At 37.9% G+C, this 22177-nt stretch overlaps 2 protein-coding genes across 3 annotated transcripts in view; one reads left to right on the top strand and one right to left on the bottom strand.

The window, feature by feature from the left end:
* Positions 1-14723, top strand: part of stra6 (signaling receptor and transporter of retinol STRA6) — a 36612-nt gene extending 21889 nt beyond the window's left edge. For both annotated transcript variants that reach the window (XM_077211248.1, XM_077211247.1), the window contains exons 12-18: positions 3355-3430; positions 4402-4535; positions 7735-7852; positions 8055-8156; positions 8960-9123; positions 10190-10327; positions 13774-14723. In XM_077211248.1, coding sequence (XP_077067363.1) covers positions 3355-3430; positions 4402-4535; positions 7735-7852; positions 8055-8156; positions 8960-9123; positions 10190-10327; positions 13774-14027 — 986 coding nt within the window. In that variant the 3' untranslated portion in view covers positions 14028-14723. The remainder of the gene's footprint in view (positions 1-3354; positions 3431-4401; positions 4536-7734; positions 7853-8054; positions 8157-8959; positions 9124-10189; positions 10328-13773) is intronic.
* A 693-nt stretch (positions 14724-15416) lies between these two features.
* On the bottom strand, positions 15417-20556 carry islr2 (immunoglobulin superfamily containing leucine-rich repeat 2). Its single transcript, XM_077211245.1, has 2 exons — positions 19687-20556; positions 15417-18680 (listed from the first exon to the last, which is right to left on the bottom strand). Exon 2 carries the CDS (start codon positions 18669-18671, stop codon positions 16539-16541), a length of 2133 nt encoding a protein of 710 aa, XP_077067360.1. The 5' UTR covers positions 18672-18680; positions 19687-20556; the 3' UTR covers positions 15417-16538.
* Between the last annotated feature and the right edge of the window lie 1621 nt (positions 20557-22177).

Below are 22177 nucleotides of genomic sequence, written 5' to 3'. Positions count from 1 at the left end.
ACAACCTGCTTTTCCCAAGCCACTTTTATAAATTTCTACAGAATTCTTAGAACTCCTGAGGCACTCTTGTAAACTCTGTACGGAACTCCATTAGGCCCTGGAGATGATGAAGCCCTTGCCTTTCTCACAACCTGCTCTATCTCTTTCCACTTAGGTGCACAGACCTCCATTTGGTATTCTGGTGGATTGACAGGTGGCATGTCTGACGGAATTGACATAGGCTCATGCCTTTTTGCATCGGTATGCGTTTCCTCCAAATATCTCTCTAGCTCAACCCTAGATGCTTTTAAAGTGCCATTCTTCTCACTGGTGAATAACTTCTTTACGAATTTGAATGGATCTTTATAGAAATTAGCCCTCGCACGCTCCTTCTTTTTGTAGCGTTTCCGTGGGCGCTCAGCTCTGCGTAATGTTGCAAGCTTATCTTTTATGGCCCTTTGTAAGAGATTGAGTCCCTCCTTCTGACTTTGTTCCGCTCTTTTCCATTGCTTCCTCAACTGTCTCCTTTCTCTAACTAACCCTTCAATTTTCTGCTGCCGTCTAGACAATCCAGGAGTAGTTTGTACTTTTTCCTTCCTTTTTTTCACACCAAACCTCTCACTTCCAAATGCGTAAATGATGTCCCCAAATTTATCCAGCTTCTTTTCAACTGTACCAGTTAATCTTTCCAATGCAAAGCATAGATCTGTGTTTACCGTGTCCCATGCAGTTTTCTCACAAGCTCTTGGCCATCTAACTCCAGGCCTATGCCCGTTGAGATTCTTTTCTCTCTTATGCTGGTTAGTCTGACCGGGTTCACAAGAATCAATGTGTTCATCACTAACTGTGCAAACCCTCCTCTCCTCTATGACAGGGGTGCTGATATCCTGCGAACTGTGGTTTGCTTCCTGTCGCTGGATTTCATTCGACTGACTTGACTGACTCCGTAAGAAGTACTGATCAATGCGAGGCCCTTGTCCCTTCTCCCTCAAGCATTTCATTTTCCCTTGATGAATCTTCAAACCCCTGACCGTTGTCGCCTTGCTCCAGCCACAGACACAAGCTTGGAGTTCAATGGCTTTGCTAACTGCTGAACCTGAACTAGTCTTTTGTGAAGTACTCTCCATACTCATATCCATTTCCATTCCAAAGTCGTTAACCATGTTGTCCACCATTGAGTCATCTTCCGCCCCTGCTCTCGCAGACTCTAGGGGTATTTTCCTCTTTAATTTTTCAGAAGCCTTGGGCGGGTGTCTCCAGCATCCTGTAAGCACAGAGCTGGATACTGCCGACAAGGGTAGCTAACCCTTACCAGCCCCATTGGGGTCTCTTTCCTCCTGTCAGCTGTCTCTCCAGGCTGTCACAAGGTCTTTCCCTTGTTGCCAGCAGCACTATTCACCGCAGTCACTGGACGTATCCAGATCTTCATGATTTCCATTACACGAGAGTAGATGTTAAAACTTCATGCTGATTTGTAGTCGGCTTTCGCCAAGATAAGCACCAACTAAGACGTAGCTTTACAGTAACCTATGCTTCTCCATCCATTTACGCTTCTTTCCATCTGGTGACGTGAATCTCCTTCTGTCTGGTGTTAATAGCTGTAGTGTATTTGCGCGTCAGCACACACAACGGCTGCAACCACAGTGCGGTCCCCCCATAACAACCCTCTGGATTGAGCGGAGTAGGGAACATCTCTAGGGTCTTCAAGTAAATAAATATATTACAATAATACAAACAAGTGTGCAGATTTCATGTTGTCCTAGCTATTACACTTTTTATCAATTTGGTTTTCGTTTAAAGTGCCACCATTATGCTTTTTCAGATATGACCTTTTCATGTAGTGTGTAATATAGCTGTTTGTGAATGTAAAACATCTGCAAAGTTTCAAACATCAAAGTGCAGATAAATGGAGTTATTGTTTCAGGCAGTTCAAAATCGGTTCTTTCTTTTGGGAGACAAGTCTTTTCCATTCCAGTCTTAATTCCTTCTCGAACCTGTGTGGGTTTGAAACAAATTTGCATAATGCAATATGGTCTTCATTGGCTGCCCGCCGATCATGTGCTTTGACCCTCAAACACTGTATTTGTAGCTGAGACTTGAAGAGTTTGCTTCATGTTGTCATGAATGCGGTTTCCATGCACTTCCAAAAGATGAGGACTCGAGCTCAAATTGATACCTTGATACCCAAAACCGACGCCTTCATTACTGTCCGTATCACTGTTTATCCAGCGCTGAGGAAGACCCAGAGCTGAAATTCAGATATGATAATAGATGTTTGGATGCGCCCATCTGAGCAATCAGGGCAGAGTAGACCAAACACAACAGCCTGGGCCATCTGACCAATCAGAGCAGAGTAGACCAATCACAACAGACTGGGCCATTTGACCAATCAGAGCAGAGTAGACCAATCACAACAGACTGGGTCATCTGACCAATCAGAGCAGAGTAGACCAATCACAACAGACTGGGTCATCTGACCAATCAGAGCAGAGTAGACCAATCACAACAGACTGGGTCATCTGACCAATCAGAGCAGAGTAGACCAATCACAACAGACTGGGCCATCTGACCAATCAGAGCAGAGTAGACCAATCACAACAGACCGGGCCATCTGACCAATCAGAGTAGAGTAGACCAATCACAACAGACTGGGGCATCTGACCAATCAGAGCAGAGTAGACTAATCGCAACAGACTTGGCCATCTGACCAATCAGAGCAGAGTAGACCAATCACAACAGACTGGGTCATCTGACCAATCAGAGCAGAGTAGACCAATCACAACAGACTGGGCCATCTGACCAATCAGAGTAGAGTAGACCAATTAGAGAGACCGAATCCTTTATCAAACTATGTCAGGCACTGTGAGAAAAGAGGTGATGCTACAATGTATATTATGAGAAAATTAAAGTGTTTTGGACCTTGGGTGCATGTAAACCTATTGTAGGAGTCCAAAAAAAAAGTTGGAATCTTCAAAATAGCATAATATGCTATAATAATACAACACTTCACTAATTTAGTTATACTTGGATCAGTGCAGTTGTCTAGAATGGGTTTAATGATGATATCTGATGAGCTAATATATGCCAACACAGCCATGCAGATGTAAGCTTTCTGATTGATCGCTTGCATTGATGCATGCAGACCTCGAACAGTCTGGATCAGTGCATTTACTGCATGCAGTCCAATCATTCCGCTTTAAATACCCATATAAATCAACAGATGAATAATGAAGCAGTCAGCAAAGCCGACCGCTGAACTGTAGCAGGACTCGTTTTCCAATCAGTCAGTGGGAAAAAGTGCTGAGGTCGTGAGTGCATCTGTGCATCTGACATTGACTTTCCGGCTCATGTGATTCTGGTTTTGTTTTTTTCCAGTTTGCTATTTGTCAGCGGTGACCCTGGCCTGCCTGGTCAACCTGTTCATGCTCATGAGGTCCATGGTCTTGCACAGGTGATAGTAAAAACTACAGATAAACCTGCTACAACCTCACATCCTAATCTATCCCAGTGAACTAAGCAGAAACGCATATATGCAAGTAGAAGCAAGTAAGCCAGGTACATTTTATAAATAGAATTTGAAGTGAGAATTGGGCATAAAAGACTTCAGAAGTTTGTGTCGTCAAAATTAACTTTATGATTGCTAATTGATTTACACTATCAATCTCTTATTATTTATATGTGTGTGTATATATATATATTTCATCATCAAACTACTCAATTCCAACTTTTTTAATTCAGCAACAATTTTTCTAATTAAAATAGAATAAAATATTTGTTCAATTTCCTTTTAAATATGTTAAATTTATTTTATCAAAAAAAAATATTATTAATTATTAATTAATTATTATTAATTATTAATTGCCGCGCTGGCAATAAAGCCATATATATATATATATATATATATATATATTTCTTTTTTTTTTTGATAAAATAAATTTGATGTATTTAACATTAAATATTTTTTAAAAATATATAGTATATTAATACTAGTATATTAGTTAATTTAATATGTGTGTGCATAAATGTATAACTCTAATATGTGAGTAACTCAGAGCACCAATTTGACACATTTCCTCTTTCTTTTTTTATTGGTCATCATGCACACATGTGAATGCACTGCTAATAATTTTCTCCTTATCATAACTGACTGCTTCTATTATGAATAAGAGCTAGCTGGAGGTGAAAAAGAGGGAGAAATCATTTTCTAGGCTAATGAGAAAGAGGTAATTACAGTCAAGAATACCAGATTAAAAATAATGACTTTTCAAATTGAGTTTTTAAATGTCATTAATGGCAGTTTGACTCCTCGACATGCAATTCCATCTCCGTTCCTTCTTGATGAAGAGACGTCCCCATTACATGCATTTCCACTGATGCTGCGTGTCTATTAAAGCTCTGAATGGTGTGTCTGTGTTGACTCAGGTCTAACCTGAAGGGACTGTACAGAGGAGACATCTTTACTGTGTATAACTGCCACAGGAGTATCAGGCCGTCCCGACCCGCGCTGGTCTGCTGGATGGGCTTCACCAGTTACCAGGCTGCCTTCATCTGTCTCGGTGAGAACACTTCTCCACTCTAGTGAATGTTTGAGAAACTCCCTCGTTCTCAAGGTATAAAAGTGTGAGAATAAATAGATTTAAAAGGCAATATCTAATATCTTTATTTAAGACTCGCAATAAAGCCTTTATTTACTTTATTATTGGAAACTTAGTTTTTACCTGCTAAATTGAGCCTAAATACGTGTACTGGAGCAAACAAAACTTGGATTGGCAAACATAATAGTGTGTGTGTGTGTGTGTGTGTGTGTGTGTGTGTGTGTGTGTGTGTGTGTGTGTGTGTGTGTGTGTGTGTGTGTGTGTGTGTGTGTGTGTGTGTGTGTGTGTGTGTGTGTGTGTGTGTGTGTGTGTGTGTGTGTGTGTGTGTGTGTGTGTGTGTATATATTTGTATATATATTTGTATATATATATATATATATATATATATATATATATATATACAGGTCCTTCTCAAAAAATTAGCATATTGGGATAAAGTTCATTATTTTCCATAATGTAATGTTATTTTCCATAATGTAAAAATTAAACTTTCATATATTTTAGATTCATTGCACACCAACTGAAATATTTCAGGTCTTTTATTGTTTTAATACTGATGATTTTGGCATACAGCTCATGAAAACCCAAAATTCCTATCTCAAAAAATTAGCATATCATGAAAAGGGTCTCTAAGGCCCTGTTCACATTGCACGCCAAAGTGGCCCAAATCTGATTTTTTGGGGTTAAGTGACCAGGTCAGACTTCTTCAGAGGTAGTGTGAACACTCAAATCTAGCCCAGATCTGATTTTTTCAAATCAGATTTAGACCACATACATATGTGGTCCTGAATCAGACCCAGATCTGATTTTTTTCAATGCGGCCGCAGTGTGAACAATCAAGGCGGATTTGATGCGACTTTTACGTCAATCTACGTCGACATTTGTCACAATTATGCGCCGGCGAAGCCCTAGACACAACAGACACAGACAGTAGCCTAACATTAAAAACTTGACTAGATATGGAGAACAGCGATGAAGCGAGTCAATGAGAGTGAGGTGTTAGATCTAAGTAGTATATGGGGAGATACTTCGTTTCAAGCTAGAAGGACCTACCGTAACCGCTCCGTTTTTGAAAAAATTGCACACGAAATGGAAGAACGGGGACACAGGAGATCAGCGTCTCAGTGAAACTATTCACGTCATATTCCCACCACTCCTGGCTTCGTCTACGCATCCACACAGATCTCTGTAGTGAATTTGCAACCATTAACCCGCAAAAGTTTCCATTACACAAACACTATGAAATAAATGCGAATATGCTTACTTCCTCCATAACCTCCCGAACTTTAGTGCAACCGCGTGCTGCGTCTGATGTCATTGTTATTGTTCACACAGTTCACACTGCAATCAGATGTAGGTCACATTTTAAAAGGTAATGTGAACAGCCAATCAAAAAATCGGATCTGAGCAAAAAATCAGAATTGAGCATTAGGACTTGCGGTGTAAACGGGGCCTAAACGAGCTATTGACCTAATCATCTGAATCAACTAATTAACTCTAAACACCTGCAAAAGATTCCTGAGGCTTTTAAAAACTCCCAGCCTGTTTCATTACTCAAAACCGCAATCATGGGTAAGACTGCCGACCTGACTGCTGTCCAGAAGGCCATCATTGACACCCTCAAGCAAGAGGGTAAGACACAGAAATAAATTTCTGAACAAATAGGCTTTTCCCAGAGTGCTGTATCAAGGCACCTCAGTGGGAAGTCTGTCGGAAGGAAAAAGTGTGGCAAAAAACGCTGCACAACGAGAAGAGATGACCGGACCCTGAGGAAGATTGTGGAGAAGGACCGATTCCAGACCTTGGGGGACCTGCGGAAGCAGTGGACTGAGTCTGGAGTAGAAACATCCAGAGCCACCGTGCACAGGCGTGTGCAGGAAATGGGCTACAGGTGTCGCATTCCCCAGGTCAAGCCACTTTTGAACCAGAAACAGCGGCAGAAGCGCCGGACCTGGGCTACAGAGAAGCAGCACTGGACTTCAGGCATTTTGGAATTTCCTTCTCCCCAGTCTTCCTCCAGACTCTGGCACCTGGATTTCCGAATGACATGTAAAATTTGCTTTCATCCGAAAAAGGTACTTTAGACCACTGAGCAACAGTCCAGTGCTGCTTCTCTGTAGCCCAGGTCAGGCGCTTCTGCCGCTGTTTCTGGTTCAAAAGTGGCTTGACCTGGGGAATGCGGCACCTGTAGCCCATTTCCTGCACACGCCTGTGCACGGTGGCTCTGGATGTTTCTACTCCAGACTCAGTCCACTGCTTCCGCAGGTCCCCCAAGGTCTGGAATCGGTCCTTCTCCACAATCTTCCTCAGGGTCCGGTCACCTCTTCTCGTTGTGCAGCGTTTTTTGCCACACTTTTTCCTTTGCCACACTTTTTCCTGTGTGTGTGTATATATATATATATATATATATATATATATATATATATATATTATCCCATTATTGATTGTTTTGTTGTTATTTTTTATGCATTTATTTATTGTTTTTGTTTTTATAATTTTTTACTTTTCGCTTTATTTTTTTTTATTTTCAAAAAAAAAATTATTTGTTCCGAACTTTTCTCTGCATACAAGGCTTACTTACGGAGCCCATAAAGGGCTCCTTTATGGACATGATGATGGAATATGAGAAAGGAGGAAAAAATAAATTTCGATGCTTTTGTGTTCTCTCAAAAAGAAAAATTGCATTCCCGTGCAAAAATGTTTGTGGTCCCCAGAGAAACTTTGCATTCGCTCGCAAACAACTCCAAAATTTTGCAGGCGGACGCAAAGATATTTAGGAAAACGCGAAGCATTTGTGAGGGAACGCAAAAGTATTGAAATATAATTTTTCCTCCCGTCTCATATTTTTATGCACAAACATGTCCCTTGAGGGGTTCCATACTTCGTTCATCAGGAAACAATAAAAATCCATCATGCATGGAGAATGTTTTGATAAAAGTAATTTCTTTAGATTAATGTGCACATCGAACATCCAATCAAAAGACCAGGAATGCTTATTAAGAAAGTAAATAGGATGGGTTTAATGCTGCTTTTAAATAATCAATAATATACACTGTATAAATATAATATTCTAAACATATTTTGATTCGTTTTTTTTCTGGAAACCGTCTGAACTCGTATCCTGTATATGAGCATGTCTGATGTGTGTGTTTGTGTCCAGGCATGGTGATCCAGACTCTGGTGTTCTTCATCTGCATTCTGTTCGCCGTCTTCCTCATCATCATCCCTATTCTCTATGGAACTAATCTCATGCTCTTCCACATCATCGGCCGCATGTGGTGAGTGGCCTTCACTCCGCTCACTTTAGATGATGACGGTGACCTTGAGAAACCTCTGTCCTGCTTGTGACTTCAGGGTCGTGACCCTGTAAGCCAGGAATCTCTACTAACGCCTTCCCATCAGTCATCTCTCATCATAAGCTGAGCAATTAGATAAGTGCCTCTTAAGATGGTTCTCACTTGCATATTGTCTCTGCTAAAGGCCTTTCTGGTTGACGCTGCTCCTGGCTGCGCTGATCCAGCACGTGACTTCCAGGTTTTTGTTCATCAGGAAGGATGCAGGGACGAGAGATCTGAACAACAGGTGCGAATTCATTTTACGACAAAGCCAAAACATCTGGCTCTTACTGGTTATTGCTTTAAATGTCATTGTACCGTCTACATACTCCATCTGGCAGGCCATGACCGATTGGCCAACAATAAAAACATTGATTATGAAACTTATATTGAGCAACAGAAATTTCAGATACAAATGTTCAAATGCGACATTGTTGTTACTAATAACATTTAAATAATTGCATATTCGTGTGTGTATGTATGTGTGTATATATATATATATATATATATATATATACACACACACACATACCAATTACGTTTATTTTTTTTATTATATAAAATCAAATGATCGAATATGTATTTTTTTATATATATATATAGAGAGAGAATTTTTTTTTTATTACTTATAATTATTTTTCAGTCATAATATAATAAACATTATTGGTAAACATAACAGATCATTTTATTTTATATAATACAATAAGTAATAAACATAAAATATGTCATAAAATGAATAATTTATAATGTAATATATAATTGATAATTTTATTTTATATAATAAAATAAAATAAAGGGAAATATTAAACAATTGATGTGTGTGTGTGTGTGTGTGTATATATATATATATATATATATATATATATATACACACACACACAAAATATAATATAAAAATAAACAATTTACATAATAGGTATTTTTTATTTTTATATATATATATATATATATATAAAATTATATATATATATATAATCTCAAAATAGCAAATGTATATAGTACAGTAAATTTATTTTTATAATACAAATTATATTTGGTGTTTCTCTGCAGAGGGAGTCTGTTTTTTCTCAGCTACATGTGTTTCCTGGTTAATGTCATGGTTGGTGTGGTAGTGGGCATCTGGAGGATGGTGATCACTGCCCTGTTTAACATAGTCCACTTAGGACGCCTGGACATCAGCCTTCTAAACCGCAGCGTGGAGGCGTTTGACCCAGGTACTGCTGCATTCATGTTTGACCCAGGTACTGCTGCATTCATGTTTGACCCAGGTACTGCTGCATTCATGTTTGACCCAGGTACTGCTGCATTCATGTTTGACCCAGGTACTGCTGCATTAATGTTTGACCCAGGTACTGCTGCATTCATTTACTGCAAATCGAATCGATTACATTTATACAATAAAAGTGCATGATAAGAGACAACACTGCATGATTATATTTTTTAATATATTTTATAGAATTAAAAAATATTTATTTTATTTAATTATATATAAAATACACAATATAACGCATATTATATTAGTTTTATTTAAGCCTAACTTTGTCCCGCGATCCCCCAAGACGTAAGCAGTGTCCCACATTTCAATTATGTCTGTATTTATTTTATTTCTTCCCTGAAATTGCAATACCACAATAAGAAATACTAAAAAAAATATGATCGGAGTTAAAATATAATACTAAAAAAATATGATCGGAGTTAAAAAAAAATCCATTTACTGCTTCTGGACGCGTACTGGATAACATCCTGATTAAACCTGCCAGATCCAACAAAACATTCAAGTTCAACATGCACTGAATCCGGTAGAAACGCATTTATTGTTGGTGTAGTTTAATAAAAGAAAATAAAGTAGTCGCTACTTAAGGAAATGCAGTATATTTGAGTATAAAATGTGTGTTTTACCTCTACTAGACTGTTATTCAGTCTAGCAAATGAACTGAATAGGTCCCGTAGAGTAAATCAAATGGTGTCACGTGAACCTGGGCAAACTGGGTGCCAGTCACAATTAACACAGCTTATTGATAATTTAAAGTGTTATCATCCAATATTTACATAGTATAACGTCCCGACAAATCACATCTTCTGTCCTGCAACAGAGCAAGGTGATCACCCTATTTAAGCCGGATTTGTAGTTATGCACATAGAAATATAAAATGTAACCTCTTATACCATATACTTGTATTTCTGCTAAAAGTGGCAGACTGAACGTCCGATGCCGGAACCCGCTCAGATGTTGGCTGTGAGTGTAATTTGGATGTAGATCTCCTGGTTGTCTCTCTGCAGGATACCGGTGTTACGCTCATTACCTGAAGATCGAGGTCAGCCAGTCTCACCCCGTGATGAAGGCCTTCTGTGGACTCCTGCTGCAAACCACGGGCCAGGACAATCTCTCCGCACAGAGGATTCGAGATGCTGAAGAAGGTCTGTGGGTTTATTTCTTTATTACTTCAGTTCATGACAACGATACGATTATCATTCGCTTTGAGAGCAACCTGTTCCAGAGTCTGGTCTCAAACTCAAAGCTTTTAGACGTATCGGTTTAGAACTGAGGATGTGGTTAGTGTTTTAAGGCTGTGCTGGTCATTCAATTTGAGCTTTGACAGTGAGTGTATGGAAACTAACATTTCAGACACAATATCGTCAGCCGTTTTATTTTTTGCGCCACCACCTATTAGTCATACTAATAACTACCATAACAATAAAAGGGAAATGTAAAACAGTACTTTTATTATCATTCATATATAATATTTTATATATTATTTAAATTAATCGGTTATGTTTACCAATTATGCTTATTGTGTTTGGCAGTTTTTTATATAAAATAATATAATTTATATTATATATTTAAGTACCCACCAGTTTTATTTTTGCACAACCACCTATTTATATTAATGTTTTCCATAATTATAAATAACTTGATAAATTGATAAAAATAAATTACATCAAATAAACAATACGTTTAAAACACAAGATATATATATATATATATGCAACAATTTTTATGCATAGTTTATGAACACAAACTATATATATATATATATACTATATGTAAGGGATAATCTACAGCTAATAACCATTATAAAAATGTAAAAACTAATTCATAACTTTTATATATACACTGCTGTTCAAAAGTTTGGGGTCGGTAAGATTTTTTGTGTTTTTAAAAGAAGTCTCTTCTGCTCACCAAGGCTGTATTTATTTGATTAAAAATAATATTTATCAATATTACTGGGGTTTGTTTTGTATTTTTAATGTAAAACAGCTGTTTTCTATGTGAATATATAGTAAAGTGTAATTTATTCCTGTGATCAAAGCTGATTTTCAGCATCATTACTCCAGTCTTCAGTGTCACATGATCCTTCAGAAATCAGTATAAGATGATTATTGATGCTCAAGAAACATTTATGATGTGTTGCTTCATATTTCTGTGCAAACCGTGATTCATTTTTTTCAGGATTCTTTGAAAATTCAAGAGAAAAGCATTTAATAAAAAAATAAATATTTTGCATTATTATAAATGTCTTTACTGTCACTTTTGATTAATTTAATGCGTTCTTTAAAAATAAAATTGTATTTACCCCAAACTTTTGAACGGTAGTGTATATACAAAAATATTTGAATTATTTCAAATGTCTTTTTTATTAAAGCATATAATTTAACATAATCATAATAATAAGAATTTTTTTTTTACGTTTTTTTTTAAAAATCAAATAAACAGTAAACTTAAAGTGGTACAACATTAAAACAAGGCAAAACAAGACAAGTAACAACAATACAAAAACGATGGTAAGAACACCACCAGGCTGACCACTATCCGACCGTCTAACCCCTTCCCATGTATCTCCACCCCTCCTCATAGAGACCTTCACTCTAAAACCAGTACAACTGTCATATATCGTGTGCTAGGATGCGGACTGTCGTACTGGATTTGTAGTTTTTAGGTATGATACGAGGGGTTTGCATGTTTTATTGAATAAATTGAGCCTGTCTCTCAGCGTATACCTAATCCTTTCTAAATGAAGTGTGTTCGTTAAATCCTCTAACCACAAATAATTGAATTATTAATACGTTTTTATTTGTTTATATATTTAATCCGTTATTAGATGACGGTAGTTGTTGCAGACTATAAACAGATTGACCTCCCAGTATCCAGAAGTGTTCAGACTAATACCATTTTAAAAAGAATAAAATCATTTCATCTTTTAATGCATTTCAAAACAGAAAGCAGTGAAAAATGATGTTAGATCATCTGTGTCAAATCTCTGACTGAAGCCAAGATTTATATTGATCCATGTTTGATTTCTCCTGGGTGATTCATGTCTATATGCACAGACGGCTGGTTGGCCTTGTTTTTAGAATAATTGATTCATCATGTTGCCTCGCACGCAGCAGGCGAGCGTTCCCGCAATGATTAAATTTGTTGGGATAAATTGGGCCCTGATGTGCAGTAACTCACCTCGGCCCTGCTACTGCTCAATCAGACCTGTCATAGACGGAGTACACGTCTCGGTCCGCAGCGAGAACATTCACACTTCTTTTCATATATCTGAGCGGAGATCCATTTGAGCTTTATGTGTGTGTGTTATAAAGTCAAAGCTGTTCGAGCTGGACTGATCTGCCAGCTTTAGGATTTTGCAGGATGATAGGCAGCAGATGGTGTATATTCCACTTTTAAAAAACCCTGTCTTTTGTTGATTTTACACCTACAGATGTGATGCTTTTTGCGTACAAAAAACTGAAGGAATAATATTTGCTTGTTTGTATTTGCATACAATAATCATTATCTGAGAAAAACTGGTGTGTTACACCGACTGAGCGCAGTAATGACAATTTCATATGTGTGTGGCTCACAGTTCTTACACTCTCCATATGCTAATCGCACCTTGTATGTTCCAACTGTGAATTAGATGTACATTTCAGACCTCTTTGCTTTCGTTCAATTTGCCAGCATTAGGGTTTTTTAAATTATTAAAATTGTATTATTTAAATTCATTTATCTGTTATGTTTACCAATTATGTTGATTGTGTTAGGTAGTTTTTAATATAAAATAAAATAATATAATTTTATTATATATTTACATACACACCAATTTTCTTTTTGCACAGACACCTAATATTTATATGAATCATTTCCATAATTCTAAATTAAAATAATAAATTGAACAATTGAATTGCATTACATAAATTAAAAAAAAATGTTAAACACTACACACACACACACACACACATACATTACATTATACACCAAAAATTATCCAGACACCAGATATATATATATTTTTTTACTAGTGAGGGAAGGCTAAATAAATTAAATTGTGACACATTATACCCAAAAATTCTTCATACAGTGGACTATCAGTCAAATTTATAAAAATGTGGGACCAAAAATTAAGACACTTTGCAATTGCAATTGCTAATGCAACCTATTTACACCACAGACTGAACAAAATTAAGCATTGCTTGGTAAATGGTTGACCTAACTTGTATTATTTAATTGTGTAGTTAAATTTAACAGCTGACAGATATTCAACATAATTCCTCTGTGAGACAGTCTAACAGAAGGATGGACAAAACCAGTGAAATATCAACTGATTTGATAACACTGAGTTCTTGTCATATTTTATTACAATTTTCAAAACTATAGCGAATAAACTGTGATGATGTGAGAAATGTTGAAGGTGTCTAATTAAATTTTGGTTTGACTGTATATGTATGTGTGTGTGTGTGTGTGTATATATACATGTATATGTGTGTGTGTATATGTATGTATATATATATATATTAATATTAGTATTATCAGTAAACTATTACATGGTCTTTTCAATATGTTGACTTAACCTCTTTCATAATGTATTCAACAATTAAAGGTATTCAACTGGTCCAGCAAGAGAAGAAACAGAACAAGGTGTCCAACGCCAAGCGGGCACGAGCGCACTGGCAGCTCCTCTTCACGCTGGTCAACAACCCGTCCTTGGTGGGCTCCCGAAAGCATTTCCAGTGCCAGAGCTCAGAAAGCTTCATCAACGGAGCGCTCAGCCGGACCTCTAAGGAGGGCAGCAAAAAGGAAGGCAGCATCAAGGAGCCGAGCAAGGAGGCCCAAAGCGCCGCCACCAACAACTGAGGACTGATCATCACAATGCGGAGAAGGAGACCCCCCCCCCCCCCCCCCCCCCCCCAAACTTTCTTAATGGCTGCTGGCCAGATATTGATGATAGTATTATTTGCTTAGGTGTAGCAGAGAAGCACATGTGTTTTAGCTAAGTGCACTTACAGCTCAGTGCCTCAGGAAGAACTTCAAGCAGTTGTAGTTAACGGATCCTTTGCGCGTGTGTGGATGGATGGATTGTGTCTTTTGTTGCATGTCTGAGTGAGACTGTCTTTCCTTCTTGGACTTAGCATATCAGGAAATCTAGTTTGGCACTGAACTCCGATCTAACCGCTTGATGCGAGGTTAGTATGTGTGACTATTTATGAATGTACAGGTTCTGCTCTTTGGCAAAACTGATGAATTATTCATTTCCACTCATTTTTGCACTCATTGGTGTGACTTTTACCAGTGGTGAGAATGTTCTTATATTAAACAAACAGATGAAACCTATAATGTCCATTATGGGTTGAGCTGTATCTGTTCTTTTAAGACATCTACTGTAATTGCATTGCAATATTTTTTAATCTCTGACTAAATATTAACACAACCTGTCTCACTGTTACATTTGACACTTACTTTTGACAGTCCCCTCTATTATGTCTTTTTCTGCTACCTATATATGGCATATTTGTGATTATGAAATTAAATAAATATTAAAACTTTAAAAAATCTGTTCACTGTGTTGAATTAAGGGAAATGGTGCCCTCTCCTGCGTCGCGTAAAATCAAACTTGTGATTTCATGTTCAGTTAAAAAAAGAAAAATGAGAACCATTCGAATTATAATATACTCTCACGAAATATTGTTACGCTTTATTTTCCTTGCGGCAATTTTAAACATTGTAAAAAGATTTTCATTCGTTATTCAAACGTATGATTTAGTTATTGAATATTTAAAATAAGGCAGAGGTGTGAGCAAAACTACACCGAAATCACATTATTCCTTTGTTCTGCCCTTCAGTTTTCTCAAGCAAGTGAAATCATTACAATATCAATATCCATGTCGAAAAAAACACTTCTAAAATGGGATAAATTATTTCGTGAATTTAAATGCGTTTAATAGCTATAGCTAGCCTATGTTCTATACCTCCATATGCCTATTTATTTTCAAATATTCGTTTCAGGAAATAACTAATATAAATATATATATATATGTAAAATCAGTGAGTGTTTTACCTGTTCCCCTTTCGGACGGCGTTTCACAGGACATTTCCTTGTTCAATATCCAGCAAGCACACTTAAAATTATTTATGATTTTACATAGTCAGTTGGGTGGTTTGTGTGAAAGGCTTGTCCACATAGCCTAGGACAATATAAAATATAAATACACGTTTCTATGTTTGCAAATAATTTCCAATACATTAGTTGGTTCAGAATTTTATTAAGGTCACGTACATAAAATCATATCAAAATCTTTAAAAGGTTTGAGTATTTTTAAAACATCATTGGACAGCTGGACAAGAAACAAGCCACTATCAGTCAATTTACTGGACACTCGATGCCGTGTTTAACCGTGAATGGTTAAAAACGGACCATTTATATTTATAAAAAAAAGAGAGAACATTTTCTCAGATTACTTGGCTTACATCACAAATCGACATTGAATATCTACAGTCTATAGTACCCTAATAAAACACACTTGAAAATACTTTTGTGTGACATGCCACGAATAAAGGCTATCTCAAATAGAAGAAAGGACACGTTCAGTCAATTCGTAAAGGCGAGAGATATTTTAAAGCACCCGGTCGCAAAGATATTAAAAATCACACATGTTGGGATCCCACATTACACTTAACAAACTTTTTTTTCCAAGGTGACCTGGTACATTTTCCAGACACACACATGCTGTGAAAGAGTAGCAGGGTGACATTTCCCTCAGAAGCGCTCGATGTTTGTCCACTATAGCGATGACTTAAAATGGATGCTACTTGACAATGAAAGTGACGAGACTCACGAAAAGTGAATTGTAGCTATTATGAGGGTTTTTTTTTATAGAATTGTCTGTTACGTCCAGTCAACTGGATAAATCTCAAAACCCTATTTGTAATAATGAACACTGCACTTACTGCTAACTTGCTGAGGTAAAAAAGGAGCGCACGTCTGTAGGCTATAGACCTTGTTCACAGCGGCGCCGTCTTCGATTTTTAACGAAATTCAAGCGAGGCAGTGAGGAAGAGACATCTCTTCAGTTGGTTGTACTGTTCTTTAATGTGTTTTATTATTGTTCTGCTGGCGAAAAACTGCAAAAATATATTTTCAAGAAATTCAAGTAGACTAAAAACTGAGCTGTGGAAAATTCTAAGTCATCTAGGAGCTTTATGCAGCTTTTTACAGCGGATGCTATTGTAAACACGGTAAGTCTATCTCTCACTGCCCCGCTTTCATACCTACCATGGCGCAGCTTTAAATAAAATCTATTACGTGAGATGACAGTCCGTATTCACCTGGTTTGTATTGTTTTTCAGAGCAAATGAAGAATAAACATCTCAACGGGGTTGTTTGTAATTACCGTTGATCTCCGCAGATATGTTTACCGCTTCAGCCCCAAGCGGCAAACGATCGCTGTACTCAGATCCAGCTTCAAAATCCTCCTGCGTTTTGGATTGTGACTCGGGAATGGACTCAGTCACCACACTGCCCTCGACGTCCTCACCTTCTCCATCCTCGCCATCAGCCTCGCCTTCGCCCTCTCCCAGCTCACTCGGGTCAAAGTTCTTCTCAGATCCCACAAAAGACGCCCTGGGGTCGAAATCCGTCGCTATGTGCTTTTCCATCTGATCTGGGTTTTGTGTCTTCATAATCAACTTGTAGGTCTTGCCTTGATACTTGTAGAGCAGATGGCAGCAGGTGGCTCCCAGCAGGGGCACGGTTGCCAAAGCTAGCAAAAAAATGCTAACGACCACTATAATCAGCAAAGATGGGATTTTCTTCCGGGTTGTAAAGACCACTTGGACTTGACAGTCCTGGCCTCCATAGGTGAGGCACAGAGTGTAATTAGTGCCTGGCTTGAGGCCCTGAAAGCGATAGGCATTGATGCCCTCCTCTATCTTGGACCACTGCACCACTGAATGTCCATTACCAGTACTGACGCAAAGGTATAACATGTCCAGGGGTGACTTTTTGGTGGATGTCTGGAAAAGGCTGAAAGGCTCCTTATTTACAGTTTGGAGGTCTTCTTGTTGACTGAGGTGAATGTTTGACTTTGCGTTGGCCATCTGGAAAGGGTTCAGCTGAACTTTGGCCTCAGTCTCTGAAACTTCCAGAGCGATCACCCCAAAATCAAATGTGTACTGTTTGAGTTCGTCCAAGCTGAGGTTGAAAGCATGGTTGGAGATGTACTGCGTACCATCATTTATCCCGCATTTGCCAACAAATGGCAAACTATCGGCTCCTTCTTCCACTCGCTCTCTATCCCTTGCAATAAGAGATGTTCCAGTTGGAAGGCTCTTTGTCTTCTCCTCAGATTTGGACCACATACTAATAACACTGTTTTTGGAGCCTTTTGAACCAAGTTTGTCTTCTGGTAAATGGCTCGGTGCTTTTGTGTCAAGCATCGAATTGATGGCATGCTTTTTGGTGCCTGCGACAACAAGTCTCACCGAGCGCTCGGCTTTTCCCATGTCGTTGACAGCAGAGCAGGTGTAGTTGCCGTCTTCTTTCTTGCTCATTCGAGGGATGATCAAGGTGCCATTTTGAAACACAAGGAACCTGGTGTTCGTAGGCGGCCCATTAACCGGAATCTCAATTTTTTCGACAATGGCGGGTAAAGGGAATGTAATTAGTTGGTTTCCAGCGTATATCTCCCATGTGACGTCAGGTTTAGGGGTTCCTTTTGTTTCGCAGTATAGCATGACCAAATATCCCTCATAGAGTTCGGTTTTTTCGATGTTTGGCTGATATGTGATGGACACGGATGGAGCCTTGCAATCCAGTTTGGGCATGCTAGTGACCTGTGTACCTTTGAGGTGGGAAGGAGCATCGCAGACAATGTTGTTTTGGTCAGGGATTGAGATTGAGGATTTGGTGATCCAGTCCCTAAGCCACTCAAGGTTGCAGGAGCAGGTGAAGGGGTTGTGGAAGATTTGGAGGTGGGACATGGCAGTCAAAGCATCAAACGTTCCCTGCACGATGGTGGTAAACTTGTTATTGTTAATACGGACCGAACGCAGGTCCTTCAGGTTAGAAAAAGCATTCTTGGGGATGCTGACCATCTCGTTATTGTTCATCTTTAACAACTGCAGGGCAGTGAGATTGGTCAAGTCCTCCCATGGAAAATGCACAATTTTGTTGTGGCTAATATCCAAATTTCTCAACTGAATCATCGGAGCCAAGGTGTCCCTCTCGACGGTGTCAATTTCATTGTGAGCCAGCCAAAGAGAGGTCACCTGGGTCACATTTATAAAGGTTTTGTATTTCAGCACTTTAATCTTGTTAGCTGAAAGACTCAGGGTGGTCACATTGGACGGCAAGCCCACAGGTACTTCCAGAAGTTCTTTGTAGGCACAATCTGCAAACTGGTGGTTATATTTATCAGAGCAGGTACACTGCCCAGGGCAACAGTGAACACTGCCAATCACTGCAGTCCCCAAGGCAATAAGCATCAGGTATTTGGTTGCCATTTTCAGCTCCTGCCAAGCACACATGAAGGGTGCAGATTAGTACAAATTATTTATGTATTTTTCACACTCAAAGAACAAATGTGAATGAAAGAAGTAATTTAAAGTTAACTATTGCAAATTATTATGATGATAATAAAAAGCACTTGATGCTAACATAGTGTCAAACAAATATATTTAAAAAAGTTACCAAAAAACAAATGCTTTTATTATTATAATTGATTACACTTTATTTGTTAACAGTTTATTTTAGTGTCATTGTTACATGTTACATGCACTTACTCTAGTAATAACTATAAATTATGCATAATTACATGCCACTAAGCCTAACCAAACCAAACCCTAATCCTAACCCTATAGTAATTATATGTAGTTAGTTAATATTACTCAATACCTAAATGTATAATTACAGTGTAACAAATACATCTCAAAATACAGTGTAACCCTTTATTTTAAGGTGACTCCCATAAGTACTGAGTAATATTAATTAACTACATGTACTAACTATATGGTTAGGATTGGGGTTTGGTTTAGGCTTAGTGGCATGTAATTATGCATACTTTACTTGTATTACTATAGTAAACATGCAGTAATGTGTAACTGTCACCTTAAATTTAAGTGTTACCTTATTATTTATTCTCTCTTTATCTTATTCTAATTATTCTCTTTTTTCTCGAAAACTAGGAGGACTAATTGAGATGTCTGATGTCTTTTTTTTTTCTTTTTTTTTTTTTCTTTTCATTCATCTCGACATCCTCGAGCGTCTTCCTGTTACCGGAGCAGCGAAGGCTCGAGAACGGGACGCTTGGACCGTGTTCGCTGTCCAGCGTGCTGAAAACGCGCTTCACTTCAAATTATAAAACTTATTTGTGTTGCTAATGTCTGATTCTTAACCATACAAACTTTACAATATTTTTGCTGAAAGTTTAAACAAGAAACGCTTTTACAGTTTATTTGCTCTTGTTTCGGTCTACATTCTGGAAAATTGTTGCTTAAAAACTTTCTCATAGTGCCTTACCTGTAAGTGATATATTCCTAACGCTCGCGCGGATTTCAGTCAACACGACACTTGATGAGATTTAAAAACAATATTTAATGCTCAGATGTCAAATTATCCCAAAACATGACGTAGCCTTTTATATCCCGCTGGAAATCTCTGCTGTTTTTGTTAACAGACGGCAGATGATACATTTTAGTGTCCGTGAGATGCTGAGCAGTCCAGAGGCTGTTTTCTCATGATCGCGCTCGAGTTTGGACAGAATTCATTGCGCGCTCCCGCCTCCACAGTGTAAGGGGAGGGATTGTGAACGCGCAGCCTCTCCCTTCAATTCCGCATTAATCCCACAGGGACTTTGCAGTCCAGATGAAGGTTATTCATAATTTAGATACAGTTGATAATTTATATCACATGACCTATGCCCCTTATCCTTTTGATGTGATTATTACCGATAGCCAGATAATTATTTTTCATAGCCTATATAAACTATAAAAAGTATTTTTAAAAGATTGTATATACTATCACAAACACATTTATATTCAGATTTGATTGTGTCCGAATACATTTTTACAGGTAGTCATTTTTCAGAGTTGAAAAGTCGCGTACTATAAAATACTATATGATTGTTAAAAAATGAAAATAAAATAAACTGAATTTATTTCTTCTTTTTTACTCATTAAGAAAACCGAAGAGAAAGACAAAAAAGGGAAGTCCAAATATTCTTGTCTAGTGACTATCTGTCAAAAATCATGCAAAATTATGTTTGCAATTATGTTCTTTTTTTAATGTAGAACATATTGTGTCAGTGTCTAGAGTTAGAATAAAAGAGCTACATTTTCCCTGAGGTGATTTTGCAAATATGTTGCTGCTGTTAGCGAACCAGTGGCCATTAAAAAAAACAGGTGAACTGATTTGCAGAAACAATGACAGCGTCATGAAGCTCATGCAAGGCTGTAAATTCTGTTTGTAATTCCGGTGACTTTAGTGAAAGTTGCTTAATTTGTTGACAGGTCTTCTCAGGGAGGAACTCATTCTCAAGAAACGACACTAAATACAATGATAACGTGAACGCACTTGGCTTTGAGGGACACAGATCTTAATGTTTGTTCATTGCCTTTAATTTTGTTGCGTTGGTGACGCCCGTTCCCTTTTATATGCTGACATCTAGTGGTCATTTTATACACACTCGTTGTTGCTGTTGCTCTTTAGCAAATCTTTTATCAGATGTTTTTGATGTTTTTTGTTTTTTGTTTTTTTTTAACCGTAGGATTAAACACTTTCTGGAATTACTGAAAAAACCAAACAAAAAACATAATGCATTGTAGGAAATTAAAGGGCAATTTTGAAAGTAATCAAAATACAGGTTTTTTTTTAAACTTGATCTTTGATTTTCCCTTTCTGCTCTCCGCTCCTAAAATTGGTCTATTTTAAAAAAAAAATTACCTGTACAATGTATTTTAAATTGTCTTTTACAGCATCGTAACTAAACAACTTTATCTAACAGTTTTTCCCATATTGCAACCTTACAATAATTTTGTATCAGCATCAATGCTATTATTACATTTATTTATGTAGAAGTGTTTACCATGATAAAATAGCAGAAGAAGACATTTACATATGTTGTATCTCATAAAATATGGGACAACGGTCATAAAACTACAGCAAATGCATTAACCTCGCAGTAAATTTCTATGTTGTGCTGGCTTAGACTGACACCTGCTGGTGTGGGTGCTTCTTCAGACAAAAGCTAAACCTTTCAGTTAATTTCATTGCAGGTTTATTTGCAGAACCGCAGCGCCAGCAGTTTCTGAACTCTATAGACCAGCAGTCACAGAACGGAAGTGAGGAGCTCATACAGTCTTAAAGGTGCAGTGTGTAAACATTTTGAGTATCTATTAACAGAAATGCAATATGACATCCATAACTATGTGTTCAGTGGTGTATAAAGAACTTACTTAATAAACCGTAATGTTTTTATTACCTTAGAATGAGACATTTATATCTACATAGGCGCGGGAATCCCCTTCTATGAAGGTCGCCATATTGTGACGTCATGTTTCTACCGTAGCCGACAGCGAACAAACAGCGTTACAGAGCGCGTTTCGTCACTACCTTGAAAGAGAAGCCGCAGAAAGCTAGAAGCTAGCCATAAACACCGTGAGTAGTGACTTTTCCCTTGTCAGTGGTGTAAATATGTAGTTGGATTGATTCATGTAACTTAATTCTTCTCCCTCGCTGTGTTATGGCTTTGCTATGTGTGGATAAATGTGCTGGTTACGTTCGTGAGACAGCTGATTAGCACTCTTGTCATTGACCGTAAAACAGTTACAGGAATCACCAACCCGTCGATCTTGGAAGCATTTTAAGTCGATCGAGTTTCCAAAATCAGAGAAAAAAGCCTATTGTGTGTAGTAAGTGGTGTCTAGGGGATGCGGAGGCGCGCGCGCTGTTACAATCACGTTATTTTTGCCGCACGCACCTTTGGGCTCATGCGGACGTGTCGAGTATAAAC

This window comes from Siphateles boraxobius, unplaced genomic scaffold (assembly GCF_051911475.1).
Source record: "Siphateles boraxobius isolate OS27281-9 unplaced genomic scaffold, OSU_SipBor_1 65, whole genome shotgun sequence".
Lineage (NCBI taxonomy): Eukaryota > Metazoa > Chordata > Actinopteri > Cypriniformes > Leuciscidae > Siphateles > Siphateles boraxobius.
The sequence above is the reverse complement of the archived record's forward strand: the minus strand, read 5'-3'. Positions and strand labels throughout refer to the sequence as shown.